This window comes from Eptesicus fuscus, chromosome 6 (assembly GCF_027574615.1).
Source record: "Eptesicus fuscus isolate TK198812 chromosome 6, DD_ASM_mEF_20220401, whole genome shotgun sequence".
Classification (NCBI taxonomy): Eukaryota; Metazoa; Chordata; class Mammalia; order Chiroptera; family Vespertilionidae; genus Eptesicus; species Eptesicus fuscus.
Genome location: NC_072478.1, coordinates 72,515,760 through 72,532,788, shown reverse-complemented (window position 1 = coordinate 72,532,788; position 17,029 = coordinate 72,515,760). Strand labels below are relative to the sequence as shown.

The window sequence follows — 17,029 nt, the reverse complement described above, 5'->3', positions numbered from 1 at the left end:
TAGAAAGCAGCAGGAAAAGAAGACAACCAAATATGAGATGGATTGACTCCATAAAAGAAGCCAGAGGCATGAGAGTACATACAGGAGTTGAACAGGGCTGTTGAGGACAGGATATTGTGGACATCACTCATTCATAGATTTCCACAGGAGTTAGAGTGGACTTAATGGCACATAACATACACATGCTCTGATTCCCTTTTCTTTATCTTTTGTGAGTCTACTATCGGTTTTTGCTTTGTGGTTGCCATGAAACTTACATAAAACAATTTATAACAGTCTATTTGATGCTAATAGCTTCAATCACGTATAAAACTCTACCCTTTAACTTCCCCCATTTTATGTTTTTAATGTCACATTTACCTTTTTATATTGTGTATTATATAGTAGCTATAGTTATTTTTGATACTCTTGTCCTTTAACCTTTATACTCTAGTTGAGTGGTTTACACACGTCAAATTACAGTACTGAGATTTTGCAGAATTTTATTACCTTTGTCAAAGTGTTGTATAGTTTCATGTGGTTTCACGTTACTACTAGTTACCATTTCATTTTAATTTGAAGAACCCTTTTCAGCATTTCTTGTAAGGCAATTCTAGTGCTGATAAATTCTCTCAGCTTTTGTTTTTCTGGAAAGTGCTTTATTTCTCTAGTATAGTTTTGCCAGATTATTCTTGGTTGGTAGTTTTTTTGTGTTTTTTTTTTACAGCACTTTGAATGTATCATTCCATTCTCTCCTGGCCTATATGATCTCTGCTAAGAATTCTGCCATTCTTTTTTCTCTTACTGCCTTTAGAATTATCTCTCTTTCTTTGATTTTTGGCAGTTTTATTATAATGTGTTTTGAAGAAAGTTGTTTTGGATTGAAATAATAGAGTGATCTCACTTTCTGAACTTGGATATTCAGGTCTCTTCTCTGGTTTGGGTACGTGCCCTTTACTGGAATTGAACTGGGGCCCTTTGGTCCTCAGGCCAACACTCTATACACTGAGCCAAACTGGCTAGGGCCGTGGTCGGCAAACTGCGGTTCGCGAGCCACATGCGGCTCTTTGGCCCCTTGAGTGTGGCTCTTCCACAAAATACCACGGCCTGGGCGAGTATTTTGAAGAAGTGGCATTAGAAGTTTAAGTTTAAAAAATTTGGCTGTCAAAAGAAATTTCAATCGTTGTACTGTTGATATTTGGCTCTGTTGACTAATGAGTTTGCCGACCACTGGGTTAGGACAACCTTCCTATAGATTTTGAGGCTTTACCAGGTGTTGTATGGACACACCTGCTCTATGCTTCTTGCTTTCTCTTGTGGCAGAATTATGAAGCTTGTGTGTCTTCTCTCAATCCTATAACACATCATGTCAGTTGCTGGTAGCTTCTCTTTTGTTTTCTTGAAGGTGGCCGTTTGTGGTTTCTCCTTTGCCTGCAGACACTGCGTATGCTGCCTCTACCAGAGCTTGGTCTCAGGACCTTACACAGGGAGCCAGCAGCAGACCAGGGGGAGGTATGGGTTTGGTACAGGGTGCACTGCAGGTACCCATGGGAGGGATCTGTGGGTGAGGTGTTCCCTTTGTCTCCTGGTTGGGCTTCCTATTGTAGTCCAGAAGCAGTCAGCAGGAACTGCATCCCTTTAACACCCTCCAGGAATTTCATATTCCACACACCTGATCTGTACCTTCCCCTCAGCCATGGAGCTTTCACTTTAATGCTCTCGATTCTGTGAGAGAGAAATGAGTGTCCTTGGCAGTGTCCCACACAGCTAATGAAACCAAGCATCCACTCATTGGCTTTCCCTTTACCCCATGGGAGAAGAAACCATGGGCCATCTAGTTTAGCCCTGATAGTGCAGGGTGGAATGATGCCAGTAAAGTCAAATTATTCTTTTTACCTACTTTAGTGCATCCAAACTTTTTGTTTTGTTTTGTTTTGTTTTACTCCAACCAAATGTTGGAAATTCTCCTCTGAAACCTGGACTTCCACAAGGCTCTCTTGTCTGTGGGTGACTGCCCAAGTCTGTGTTTTGCAGGTGTTCTCAGGCCACAGCTGAGAGGGGCTAGAACACTCCCAATCTCCTGTAGAACACTCCCAAACCTGTGCCAAAGTTTAGCTACCTATTATCCGATACACCTGTGAGTGAGGCTCCTCCTCCCAGATCCCTTTGAGTATGGTGCTGGGTCCCTCAACTCCATCAGAGGCACTTTTGTTCATGGATATATGCCACATTTTTGTTGTTGGGGTGGGAGAATAAAATGAGGGACATCTTATGCTGCCATGATGCTGACATCACTCTATCCAGTCATCTCTTGGTTGAAGTTTGTGGGAATTATATTTTCTGAAGCACCTTTCTGTTGCCTTTGAACTTCAGTTTTCAGTTTGTCAGGCTTTAAAATTCTTTTCTCACATGTTATTTCTTGGAAACTTCATAGACATTGGCTCTACAACTAGCATTTTACTATATAGCTGTTTAAGTTTCTGAGATTACTTCCCAAATTCTTTCTGTATCTCTTAAGTCATTTACCTTTTCATCTTTTTACTTCTGTACTAGGTTCTCTGGAACTGTGGTGTCTCTTCAATCTGTAGATTCAGTTCTTTTGTTTCTGGAATGTTTCTTCAAATTGTACCTTTGAATATTTTATTTTCAGTTCCATTATTTTTGTTTCCTTCTTCAAGGATACCACTTACAGAGATTTTAGAGCTCCTTTGTCTTCCATATCTATTGTCTTTCATCCTTTTCAACTATACATTTCAATTTATTGCTTTTATTAATTCTTTTTTTCATGTCACTTGCATGTTTTTTAGCAGTGTCATTTTTTGTTTATATAGGTTCCAATGTGGCCTTCATTTCTCTGTTTATTTTTTCTTCCATTTTTTTCTGAACTTCATGTTTTTTATCAACTTCTCTGACCATCTTTTTTCTAAGCTCTTATATCACTGCATTAAGCTCTTTACTTACTTTATTAATTCATTTGAAATCATGGCTAGGTTGTTAATTACTTCCAAATTTTTATTTAATTGTTGGCAACATTGTTCTGCTTTGTTTTTTAAAATATTTGTTTTCCTTGTGGCAGCTTATTATAGATCCTGTGTTCATTACTTCTTTGTAAATAACATGAGTTTTCTTATACCAACTATTTGCAGGAGGTTCATGTGGGAGAGGAGCCAGCGTAGTATTACAGGCTAGCAGGAATTGAACTTGCATGTGAAGAGTTTTACCTTTTACTTCTTTTCAGCAAATGAAGATTGGCACCTTTGGGCTGCTTACAACTCAGAGTTTCTCCCTTCTATTCTATCTCACTGTTAAATTGCTTCTCACCACGATGTCCTATTGCTGTGTCTACTGTTATCATCTTACTTTCCCTGACACTCCCTCGTGGTAAAGAACAGAGTCTAGCCTCTGCCTAATTCTGTCAGCCTATGGTCTGTGTTGTGTTGTATCAAATAAGAGATTGCTGTTTTTGCCTTCAGGGTGATTACATGCTTTGGAGAACTGTGCTTTAACAGCTTTCATTGAGATCTTCAGCTGTGGACATCATTTTTTCAGTATTCCACATACTTCTGATTTGACCTTGACTATTCTTTGTCATCCTTTCTAATGGGTTTCGGAGTTACAGATAACTATTTGTTTCAGTGGAGATGAAATTTGCATTGTTATTCATTTTTTGTAGTTGTTTGGAATGATTTCTGAGAAGCAAAGGGAATAAAGATATCATCACACCTTAAAATAACACAAGAAAATATTTTGAATAAAAGGGTGTGATTAAAGTCAGGTGGCTTAGAATAAAAGTGGGATTACTATTGAGAAGATTGAGACACTATTTATGTGCTATTCATGTGACAGCCTACCAATGGGATATTAGTATAGAAGTAAAATGATAGGGAAGAGTTGAAGCCTAATGGGCATGAATTATTTTTCAAGTTAGGGCTGAGTGTGTTTAAAATCCTGTAGAACGGAGACATTGAATATATGGAAGCCCGGGGGGAAAGGATTAGAACCTAGGGATATGGAAATAATGCAGTCAGGGATATTAGTGTACAAAATCACAGAGAAGGAAGATTGCCTCAGCCCCAGAATTACCTCACTTATATAACAGTTCTGCTCAGCATTACTTAAATCACTCACAAATAGATAATATCTCCATAAAGTTATTTCTAAGTAAAACAAACAATAATATTGTGATACTTGGTTTATTTTAAAGTTAAATGTGTGTTTTATGGAATTATTATTTGTCTGTTAGCATGTAAACTATAAAGACTATAGGTAAGTAATGTAATTTCTCTGAAAGAGCCATTTCCTTGTTTTATGATCAAGTAATCCTTTTTATTTATTTATTTTATAGTTCTCTCTATTTATTTCAACACATTGAAATATGGCCCTGCTTGTTTTAGATTTATTAGAGAAACTTGCTCTATGCACTTTACCTACCTGAGTCCTCTCTCTTACCCAAATCTCTTTTTAATGTTTTTATTCTCATCCTTGGCAGTGGCTTGAACCTGGCATCTGTAGCACGACTCAAAGGTACTTGGGAAAAGTTACCAAGCAAGTATGAGAAACACCTGCAAGATCTGCAAGACCTTTTTGATCCATCTAGAAACATGGCCAAGTATAGAAATATTCTTAGTAGTCAAAGCATGCAGCCTCCAATTATTCCACTCTTCCCCGTTGTCAAGAAAGATATGACATTTCTACATGAAGGTATTTGAAAGTTATTTGAAAATTAGAATGTTTAACTTCAGCTAATTCTAGAGAATTGTGATTTATTATATTGAACTAGAGGCCCGGTGCATGAAATTCATGCACGGGGGTGCAGGGGGTGGGTCCCTCAGCCTCCAAGACAGGGCAAAGACGCCAGCATCCCTCACCTGCAAAGACGCCAGCATCCCTCACCCCGGCCTCTAGCTAGAGGTTCCTCCCCTCCTTCTGCACAGCCTCTGGGAAGATGCTTGTCCTGGGGCCTCCTCAAGGCCCTGGCCCACGACGCCCTGCAGTTCAGGTACTCGGGGGCTTGGGCTTTCAGGTCTGGCTTCCTCACCTGGCATGGTGAGCATCAGCTGCCATGGGAGCCTTGCCTTAGGAGTCACCCCCTTGGACCATACTACTTGCGAGTGTGTGTGTGGGAGGGGATGGCCTTGGTGGCAGTGATTTGATGTCTGTAGCATGCCCGCTGACACCCACCACCGCAGCGCTACACTGGTCCCGTCTGGACTGCTGGCAGGGGGCTTCCAGTCTGCGACTGGGGCTGATGGGCTGCGACTGAGGGCTGCAGGTGGAGGACCCTGGCACCCATAGGGCTGTCAGCATCAGGAACTGGAAAGATTCATTTTTCTGGTTCCTCCCCTGCCGCGCGGATGCTGAGCTCCGGGCCCCACAAGCCCGTTCACTCCCGCTGCACGGCCGGCTGGGGTGGGGACATGGGCTCGCTGCCCCAGAGGCCCCTTCTGTGCCACAGCACAGCCATGCACAGATGCTGAGCTCGCAACGCGAGCTCAGCATACCACCGGCCCCACTGGCGACACGAGCTCAGCGTCTGGCCAGCCCCATTCGGCCACCGCTCAGCGGCACGGGAGCCTATCGCCTCCAGCCAGCCCCATTTGGCCCCCGCGCTGCTATTACTCCATCCCTGCCACCCACCCTTTGCCTCCGGCCGGCCCCATTCGGCCCCCGCACCGCTGTTACTCTGTCCCCGCCGCCCACCCTTTGCCTGCGCCGCTTAGCGGCACGGGGGCTGATTGCAACCGGCCGGAGGCAAAGGGCGGGCGGCGGGGACACTCCGTCCCTGCCGCCCACCCTTTGTCTCCCACCGGCCCAATCGGCCACCCCGGCCACCCCAAGTCCTGCCCCCCATGCCTCCCACCGGCCCAATCGGCCACCCCGAGTCCCACTCCCCGCGCCTCCCACCGGCCCAATCGGCCACCCCGAGTCCTGCCCCCCGCGCCTCCCACCAGCCCAATCGGCCACCCCGGCCACCCCGAGTCCAGCCCCCCGCGCCTCCCGCTGGCCCAATCATGGGCGTAGTGGAGTGATGGTAATTTGCATATTACCCTTTTATTATGTAGTATACTAGTGGCCCAGTGCACGAATTCGTGCACCTTGAAAGGAACTGTGGGCCGTGAGGCTGCAGTAGGCACAGGAGTGGGTCTCAGCCCATCCTCCATGCTCCCACCTGGCCCCTCCTACCACAGCCTTGGTCCCCTGTCTGCTGGCAGCTCCGCTCCAGCCACCGCCATCACACGAGCTGATCAGCGGGGCCAGCCTTGCTCGCATCATGCTTTATTCTGGATATTTTCTTCCAACCTGTTGTCCAATTAATTAATTCTCTTTTTAGCTATGTCTAATTTACTATTAAATTTATCAGTGAGTTTCTAATTCCAATTCCAATTACTCTGTGTGTTTTTCCAGTTTTCCAGTTTACATTTGTTTATTTTTTCATCTTCTTGATCTCTGCCAGAGTTCTCAGTGTTGTTGTTTTTATATCTTTGCACATATTCAATATAGTTATTTTTAAGTCTATCACTATTAACTCCATAATCTGGATCCTTTGTGGGTCCTTTTCTGTGTTTTTTTTTTTTTTCTTTGCATTTTAATTATGTTGTTTTTCTCCTGATGGCCCTGGTTATTTTTGACCAAATAAATGTTGTGTATTAAAAAAGGACAGAAATAATCTGGTTTCAGATGATGTTTCATTCCTCCAGAGAGAATTGATACCTTGCTTCTGCCAAGCAGCTAGGGGGTCTAGCATTCCAAAATTACTTCATTTTCACATTTTGAGGTAGTTTAACATTGAACTTTTACTTCAGTCTACATTCAGTTCATTCTTAGTCCCCAGCATTTAGCCCTTCAGGATCTCAACCCAAAGCATTGGAGGCTTACCTGGACTTGTTATTTCCTCCAACTTCAAAAGACAGAGTGGCACTCCTCAGTTTTGCAGCTCAGCATCCACCTTTTCTGAAATCAGCAGATGTCCCTAGAGTCTAGTACTGGGAATGCTAAACCTGCCCCAGATCTTCATTCTTTCAGATCTTCACTGCCTGGATATCTTTTTTTTTTTTTTTTAAATATATTTTATTGATTTTTTACAGAGAGGAAGGGAGAGGAATAGAGAGTTAGAAACATTGATGAGAGAGAAACAACGATGAGCTGCCTCCTGCACACTCCCTACTGGGATGTGCCTGCAACCAAGGTACATGCCCTTGACCGGAATCGAACCTGGGACCCTTGAGTCTGCAGGCCGACACTCTATCCACTGAGCCAAACCGATTAGGGCCTGGATATCTTTTGATGCCTTAAAACACTTATTTATTTTCAGCTTTTGTCCAAATTTTCTATTATTTCTCAGCAAAAGTTGTTCAGATTACCTAATTTTACTGCCCCCCCCCCTTCATTATCACTCCTTTTTCATAAGATCTTTTTTATTTTTTAAATATATTTTATTGATTTTTTACAGAGAGGAAGAGAGAGGGATAGAGAGTTAGAAACATCAGTCAGCTGCCTCTTGCACACCCCCTACTGGGGATGTGCCTGCAACCAAGGTACATGCCCTTGACTGGAATCTAACCTGGGACCCTTAAGTCCGCAGGCCGACGCTCTACCCACTGAGCCAAACCGGTTTCAGCTTCATAAGATCTTTTGATGCTTTGACATGCTCCCTCAAAATATGTTTAGGTGACTTGAAAGCACTTTTGGAGATTATTTTGTTTCCAACTCATGTTGAAACCCTGAATAATGCGTATGTCCAATGTATAGCTTCTGTTTACTATGAGACAGGGGGCCACCATGTGTTCTAGACCTATATGGTTCTCAAACTTGTCTTCTCGGACTTGGAGTTCCACAATGGCACCTCAAGGGCTGCCATGGGAGATAAGTGGGATTATGCTGACTGTTAAAGACAGGTGTGGGCCCTAGCCAGTTTGGCTCAGTAGATAGAGCGTTGGCTTGCAGACTAAAGGGTCCCAGGTTCGATTCCGGTCAAGGGCACATGCCCGGGTTGCAGACTCAATCCCCAGTGTGGAGGGAAGGGGGTGCAGGAGGCAGCCGATCGATGGTTCTCTCTCATTGATATTTCTATCTCTCTCTTCCTCTTCTTTCCTCTCTGAAATCAATAAAAATATATGTAAAAATAAGAAAAGACAGGTGTGGAAAAAAATAACAACACTGCTATAGACAGATTGCTCTTTGAACATACTTTTTGCCTTGTGGTTTGAACTGGGCAGGCCAACAAGTGAGCTTTTAGTCTGGTCTTCTACCTACTCTCTTCAAAGAAAAGTAAACCATTTTGAAAGTTATGTGAATTATTCTCAACTAACTACTTAACAGTACAGAAACAAAAATTATGAAGCTTATGAATGAGCAAATTTGTATTAAATGATTAAAGTCAATGATTGTAAATTCAAGTTCTGGGAGAGGCAAAATGAATGCAGACTAAAAAGTGTTTATCCTTGTGAGTCAGCCACCTCTGAATTTTAACTAATTATTGCCATATGGGAAAACAGACCTACTATTATTTAATCTCTCATCTAACACTTGCCCTTTTTATCTTCAAGAGAAGTCAGAAATTCTTGTTTTCATGGGATATCTTCTACTTCTTAAATGTTAGCAACTCATTTAACAATTTGTCAAGTATTGTAAACCAGAGAAAACTCACTGGGTTAATTAAGCCCAAAACTCATTCTTTGTGACCTCTGGTTAAAAAGTTTTCATTGCCCAAAAGAGAAAATGCAGGTACCTGCCTGAGCGTGGGCTGAGTAACTGGAGAGTTAGATTTGAGTAGCTGCTTATTTTACTGGTTTGCCTATAACATAATAAAATTGGTTTTAGAAGCTATGCTGTTTGTCACTTTCCAATATTCATAATTGTTACCCTCCCTAAAAATACAATTCCTCCCTATAGCTCATTCCCTGGGAGCAGGGTTGAACCATCTATGGTTTATCAATTTTTAAAAATACTGGTAAGAGTGACCGTTTGAGAAAGGAAGTTATTTATACCCCCAAGAATAATAAATTGGCTTCTGCTACCTTTATATAGATATCTTAATTTTGAAAATTAAAAACTTTTACTTTTATTCCATAGGAAATGACTCCAAAGTAGATGGGTTAGTAAATTTTGAGAAGCTAAGAATGATTGCCAAGGAAATCCGTCAAGTTGTTAGGATGACTTCTGTTAACATGGACCCAGCTATGATGTTCCGACAGAGGTATGGTAGTGACGTGTGTAAAGTGTTACAGAGTGGCATCAGGAGTGATATATTTAAAATAATAATAATTGTCATTTTTTTACCATTTACCATTGTTATATGCTGTACAAAGTGCTTTACACAATCTCAAAGTAATCATTTATCACAGTAACCTTTAAAGGTAGGTAATATTGACCTTCCTTTTACATATGAAGAAACTGAAGTTAAGAGAGTTAGGTAATAATGCCCAGGATTACATAAGTTTTTGAGATTTGAACCCTAGTTCTGCATTACTTTTTTAAAGCACATGGAAATTCTGTATTGTTATTGTTACTTAAAATATTAGCTAACTTAATTATAAGTTGCTGATCTTTACTGAAGTTACCGCAGAGGACAAATGCTTTCATCTGATTTCTAACCTAATTTGTAAAATATTAATGTGCATATGTCTTTTTATTTTTACTGAATATTTTTTAGTTCTAGTTCCATCTAAGTCATACTTTATTCTTCTAAAATACATTCTTTTTCTCAAGTCATGGTACTCCTGTTTATTTATGTGTAAGTTCTTTAAACAATTTAGAAAGTGCAGACTTAAAATGTTCCTTTAATAAAAATGGAAAATATTACTTTATTAGTAGTAGTCTGTATTAAACTGATCTTCTAAAAATGCCTTGTAAAACTGATTTTTAATGTAACAACAAAGACTTCCTCAATTTCTATGGAACTTAAACATAAAGTATGTTGTTAAGCTGTTCGCAGTAATTTTTATAATTTTCAGAATAAATGGTAGAGCTTTAATTTTTGGCCTGATTTTCCCCTGGGCCTATGTGTATAGCTTCAATACATAAAGAGCTTTAGAAAGGAAATATTTACAGAGGCAGACACAATTCCTTTGACTTAATAAATACAGTTTAATAAGAAAACAAAAGTATTTGGTTCTTTAAAAATCAGAAATGGAATTTTTATAACCAAACAGAATTAGTGTGTGTCAGGATTGGTTTTTTGTTTTTATTTTATTTAAATTACTGTTCAGGGGCCTATGTTTTTGTAAGTAGATGCTCTGATGGTTGGTTGCTTCTAGTTAAGAGATTCTCAAGCTATGGAGGAAGGGTGTCAGATCTCCCCTGCCAATCACTACCTGTAATGAGAGATGTGATTGCTCAGCAGTGTATAAGCGGAAAACAGTAAGAACCAGGGACCAAAGCAAATCTAGAGGAGGGTTTGTTTATTTCATTGTTTGTTTTTTTAAGTTTTGTTGTTGTTGTAGCATGTCCCTGTACAGTGGCCCCTCCACTGCATGTTGTCTTACGTGGCCCTTCATTTATTCTCATACATGTTAGCACTCTGGCTCCTGAAGACATAATGAATCTGCAACTCTGCCAGACCAGTTAATAATATACTAAGTACAGCTATGCTTCAGAAATGAACAAAGAATGAAAAATATGAAGAAATTAATAAAGTCAGCTATTTTCTTGGGAATAGCCTGAGCTAAGAAGAATATAGTATAGAAGAAAGTAAAACATTTATAATTAGATTGCACTGAACTTTTCCCGAGTCAGTTTTGTCATCCAATACTAAAATGTACTATTTTTCTTAAGCAAATAATTGTCCATTTTGGTGGTGCATATTACGTAATGTGGACAAAGTAACCCCTTTATTTTAACAGAAATCAATTTACTGGCTGAAAAACAATCTTGGACTGCCCACACTAGAACTCACTCAGTGCACTAAGGCCAGTGGGGGATTGAGAGGGTACAAAAATATGAATAAATAAATAAGAATAAAAATTTAAAAACCGCCTTTATTCAATCCAATTGTATTATAAGGGTATACAAAATATGATAAAAATTTTGATATATTTTTACTTTTTAGGTTGAATTTCCTGGTTCAAATTTCTTATAAAATTTGAATGTTGTTCAACTTGTCAGAGAAATTTCTGCACTTAAAAGTGAAATTATATTTACAAGTTCTATTCCACAATTTAAGGTTTTCTCCCCTAAATACCTAGATTTTACAATTTTAGTAAATAAATGTTTTTCCTTAAGCTTCTTATTAACATAAGCCTCTAGATCAGTGGTTCTCAACCTTTCTAATGCCGCGACCCTTTAATACAGTTCCTCATGTTGTGGTGACCCCCAACCATAAAATTATTTTCGTTGCTACTTCAGAACTGTAATTTTGCTACTGTTATGAATCGTGACCCACAGGTTGAGAACCGCTGCTGTAGAGCCTAAGACCATCGGAAAACACAGATATTTACATTACGATTCATAACAGTAGCAAAATTACAGTTCGAAAATAATTTTATGGTTGGGGGTCACCACAACATGAGGAACTGTATTAAAGGGTCCGGCATTAGAAAGGTTGAGAACCACTGCTCTAGATGAATTAGGTTAAAAATATAATTGTTCTAAAAGCATATTTTTAAAATATTGTAGGGGTTTTTGGCTTTCAATACCTATCATAATTCATTTTATTCCTCTGCATTCCATTGAAGACATTGACTGTTAAGCTACCATTTTTCCTAGTAAAATTTTTCTGTCCTATTCTGTCTTCAGAGTTTTTCTGGTCTCAACTGTTGTCTTTTTTCTGTGCTTCCTATTCACACACATGCTTCAATGTTTGTGGCTCTTGCTTACAGGAAGAAGAGGTGGCGGAGTCTGGGGTAAGTGTAGAGATGAATGCAACTGGAATGAAGGTTGTGCGACTCTTACCATATACTGCATCCTCTTCATTAATGCACGCACATAAAGTAGCATGCGTTCTATTAACCCTGTCAACCTACATTCCTGACAAATGCCTTTTGCTAACTAGGTGAAAGTAGTGATAGAGCTAGCTTTTATTTTCTTTACTTTTTTATTATTGACGTTCCAAAAGTCCCTTTCTTTTGTTAATGATGATGATGATGATGATAGGAAATATTTGTTGTGTGCTTACTATGTGCCATACATTGTTCTAAGCACGTTATATGAATTATTTAATTATTCAGACCACACTATGAGATGAATACTGTTATTCCCATGGTACAGACAGAGAAGTTAAAGTTGTCCAAATCCTTAAAACTCACTAGTGGTGGATCCAAACCTAGGTAATCTGGTTCCAGAGTCCACACCATTTTCTTTTTTTCAAATGTCATGTTTTATTTTTTTTTTTATTTTTTTTTTTTTAAATATATTTTATTGATTTTTTACAGAGAGGAAGAGAGAGGGATAGAGAGTTAGAAACATCGATGAGAGAGAAACATCGATCAGCTGCCTCCTGCACACCCCTTATTGGGGATGTGCCCGCAACCAAGGTACATGCCCTTGACCGGAATCGAACCTGGGACCCTTGAGTCCGAAGGCCGACGCTCTATCCACTGAGCCAAACCGGTTTCGGCATCAAATGTCATGTTTTATAAAAATAAATATGTAAGTATAAAAATGGATAAGAGATTTTGTTATAAAGGTTAAGTTTTGACATCAATTTTCCAAAAAGAGACAGTCCTTATCCTAACTATACTATAAAATTGAGTTAGTAAATAATTGAAATCGAAGATGACTTTAATTCTTCAGATCTTCTAGTACCATGAAACTTACAGCATTGATTGAATTTTACTTTAAATTTCTCCTACTTTTAAAGATTCCCTTATCTCTCTTAAAACTGCAATAGAATCAGAAACTGCCACCTTTTGTTCAAGTAAGTTCAGATCTCTGCTTATACGTAGCTAGATACCTATTTAGAATGGAATTTTTAGGACCTAATAAAACATCTATGTAGTCCTTTCATTTTTTGATGAAGAAAGAGATGGTGACCCTAACTAGTTTGACTCAGCTGATAGAGCGTCTGCCTGCGGACTGAAGGGTCCCAGGTTCAATTCCGGTCAAGGGTACATGCCTGGGTTGCGGGCTCGATCCCCAGTAGGGGACATGCAGGAGGCAGCCAATCAATGATTTTCTCTCGTCATTGATGCTTTTATCTCTCTTTCCCTCTCTCTTCCTCTCTGAAATCAATAAAGATATATATTTTTTTTAAAAAAAAGAAAGAGAGATGGTGTTTGTGGATGAAAGGATTGCATAAGAAAAATTTAATTACCTTTAGATTATAATGAATCATGAAGTTAGATGTTTTTAGTACATGTTAGAAGGATTTTTGATGAGCCACTTACTACTTAAGTCCTGTCTTGTTTATGGTCTTGTTTTCTGTTAAGTTTTGTAAACTTTAATTTTCTTCTGCCTTTTCCTCCCTTCTTTGTGTGTTGCTCATGTGTTTTCTTCTGTATTATACATTTATGCATTGGTCTTTTCTGGTTCTTCTCACTGATAATAGATATTGAATTCTGGCATTACTATTATGAAGAGGAGGAGTTGGTCAGTATATCATAGTGGGAATTTGGGGTGTTTGAATGCTTTATGCACCACATTCACTGATGATTCAGCTTTACTATATGATGCTAGCAGACACTAGGTATTTACACCTTTGCATCAGAACATTTTCTGTTTTGGAAGTAGAAGACATTTTGTTGTCAATTTATCACATTGTTTTCATTTATTAGAAATGTTGTATATATGTTTGATTTCTTTTGTGTGTGTGTATATCAATGTCAACTAAGATAAAAGTATTAAATATTTATGTTAAAATGTGCTTCTAAATTATGGGGCTTGATTTAACTGCATTTCTTTGAATCTAAGACATTAGTTGTTGGACACGTAATTATTTTAGGTACCACTAAACTTATACTTGATAAAAGAGCTCTTATATAAACTTAAGTATGGTATGTATTTTTATCACATAACAGTCTTTTATATTCATGAAAAGGAAAATATAAGCAAATTAAATTGGTTAGGTCTTTCTAAAACTTCTTCATATTAAGAATATGCATCTTCTAAATCACTTTTAGAGTTATTAGTTTCTGGATTTTTTCCCCCAAACAATATTGCCATCAAATGTGTTGGTAATGCAACATTTTTTTAAACAAGTCATAAAAGAGGTAAAAGCTTCTGGCGCTGTGCTCTTAAGCTGGCTTTGCAAATACTTACAGCTAGCCTCCTTTTAATGCCTGCTTTGGGAATGTTGTTGAACTTGTCAGATTCACCACCTCCTTAAAATCATTTGGTTCCTGGGTTAATAGAGTAATTCACTAATGTCATTGTATTTTCTTCCAAACCATTCTGCAAGTTTTTAAGTTTTCTGCAAGTGTAATTGGTCACAACTATGTCACAGTTTCTGCCTGACCAATAGCAATTGAAAGTTGTCATCAAAATGTCAGACACACCCTATTTCAAAGATCTTAAAATTGTGAAAGAAAATATATATATAACACTTTTACAACTTTGATTCACTTAATTTACAATGAAAACACTAGTATTTTAGTATCTGTTTTAAACTTGTTATATGAATGCTGAAGAACAAATTATTGTAAGCTTGTGGTCTATGTATTCAGAATTCTTTTGTGTAAATGTTAGGCTAATTTAGAAAACCCATAGATACCTTTGTTATTTTGGAATGGCAACTGCCTTTAAATTCAAATTCATCATAAAACCTCAGGTTGGCTTGCCTTGTTAGGACAAATAGCATTGTGTTTCAAGTTTTCCTCTGGTTTTAGATATAGTCATTGTACAAGGGCATTGGTTGAAGAGAGTAGAATTGGGTGGAACTAAAGCTAGTTTGAATTGTGATTATTTCTGCCCAGCTTGCAGTTCTATCACATCAGACCCCCAGTCCTAGACCCACATATTGCATAGCCATATCATATGTGAGTGGAAGTATTGAGTAGCTTTTACTTGCATTTCTGACTATATTGAATTGAGTATAAATCCTATTATTTTTCTTACTGGTTATCTCTGAATTTTGGCCAAAATCTGGGTACTTGTAAAATTGGTCAGCATGCTGAGAGTGGGCCTGCTGCAGACTGGTACAGTGATAGCCATAACATGTCAAAGCAGCACGGGCAAGCAAAGCTGCTCTAGAACTTGCATGCTGAAGAACCCTGGTGCAGAGATCTGGCTGAGGATGGACTTGTCCTGACTCTAGCTCTTACCATAATTCAGAGTAGGGGTGAGCACCAGGATCAGAGGATGCTTTTACTCTTCACAGTTGTGCCATGCGTTACATAGGCACAAACACAAATCTGATTAAATTCATTGCTAAGGGAAGAATTATTCTTTTGAATTCTGCACTTTGCCAAATCTTAAAACTTAAAAGATTGCCCTATATGCCATATTACTTCACATTAATGTTCTTCATCTTTTAACTCATTTACATCAGCATGCAATAAATAGTATTAACAGAACAAAATTATTTTCATCTTCAGCCTGCCATGTTTAATTCTCATCTTTACAGCCCCTTGTTGTGGTCTCCATATACTTACAGGTCATTGAGTCAAGGCAGCACAAACTCAAACATGCTAGATGTTCAGGGGGGTGCTCACAAAAAAAGAGCACGCCGTAGCTCTCTGCTTAATGCTAAGAAGCTATACGAGGACGCCCAGATGGCAAGGAAGGTGAAGCAGTATCTTTCCAGTCTGGATGTGGAGACAGATGAGGAGAAGTTCCAAATGATGTCATTGCAGTTGGAGCCTGCATATGGTACCTGTGAGTACAAGTTTTCTCTTATGTGGCACTAAATAGCACAATAAAATAAAAATTTACTTCTCTAGAGTTGTGCTGAAGTACCAAGAAAATTAACTTTCACTCACAAAAGATTACTGGCATAAGCCAAGCATCATGTTATCCTGTTAATCAGAATTTCATCCATTCATGATTACCTTATGGAAGAGATAGAGGGGTAAGTAGTTCATCTTTTAAAAGAATTATAAAGTATTCTTGTAAAAACTGGAACATTATACTGAAGCCCTCTGTTTTAGAACATTGTTACCTTCATCCCTAAATTCAGAGTAAAAATAAATGAAATGTTTACCTTTTTAAAAATGTCATGGATAGTATTTACCAAATAGAAGATGCAATAAATTTAATTAAAACACTGTTAGAGATCATAGGTATATCATAGGTGTGAGTAAGTAAGGTAAAACAAGAAAAATCAGACACGTTCTGATGTTGTTAATATATAAAATATATAATGGGCAAAAGAGAGCCTATTCTCAAAATAGAGCATTTTTTTTCAAGTACAAAACAAAATGCATGTGTGTGTGGGTCAAGGAAATCATGAGTTGTAAAAACAGAAATCAGAGATGATACAATATATTGTATTTGTTGTAAACAAAATAAAGATAATGTTAAATTATAAGTGAACTAGAGGCCTGGTGCACGAAATCATGTGTGGGTACAGCCCTGCCCCCCGCCGCCACCCACCCCAGTTCCTCTACAGCAGCAGTTCTCAACCTGTGGGTCACGACCCACAGGTTGAGAACCGCTAGCAGGGTCGCCTAAGAGCATCAGAAAACACAGATATTTACATTACGATTCATAACAGTAGCAAAATTACAGTTATGAAGTAACAACGAAAATAATTTTATGGTTGGGGGTCACCACAACATGAGGAACTATATTAAAGGATCGTGGCATTAGAAAGGTTGAGAACCACTGATCTATACTAATAAAAGGGTAATATGCTAATTAGACTGGGAGACCTTCCAGATGTCCATCCAGATAAAGCCATGGTGGCAGGGCTGAGGCAGAGGCAGTTAGGGGCAATCAGGCCAGGAGGGGAGGGCAGTTAGGGGTGATCAGGCCAGTGGGGGGACAGTTGGGGGTGAGCAAGCTGGCAGGGGGGGCCAGTTTTGGGTGAGCAGGCCGGTGGGGGGGGGCAGTTGGGGGCGAGCAGGCTGGCATGGGGGGGCAGTTGGGGCGAGAAGGCTGGAGGGGGGGGCAGTTGGGGGTGAGCAGGCCAGCAGGCAGAGTGGTTAGGGGTGATCAGGCAGGCAGGTAGGTGAACGGT

The 17,029-nt window shown here is 39.2% G+C and overlaps 1 protein-coding gene across 2 annotated transcripts in view; it reads left to right on the top strand.

Annotated features, from left to right (window-relative positions):
- The window catches only part of RAPGEF6 (Rap guanine nucleotide exchange factor 6), a 181,626-nt gene that overhangs the window by 138,925 nt on the left and 25,672 nt on the right, over window positions 1–17,029 (top strand). For both annotated transcript variants that reach the window (XM_008142669.3, XM_028149018.2), the window contains exons 20-22: window positions 4,469–4,680; window positions 9,052–9,175; window positions 15,506–15,726. In XM_008142669.3, the coding sequence (XP_008140891.2) occupies window positions 4,469–4,680; window positions 9,052–9,175; window positions 15,506–15,726 (557 nt within the window). The remainder of the gene's footprint in view (window positions 1–4,468; window positions 4,681–9,051; window positions 9,176–15,505; window positions 15,727–17,029) is intronic.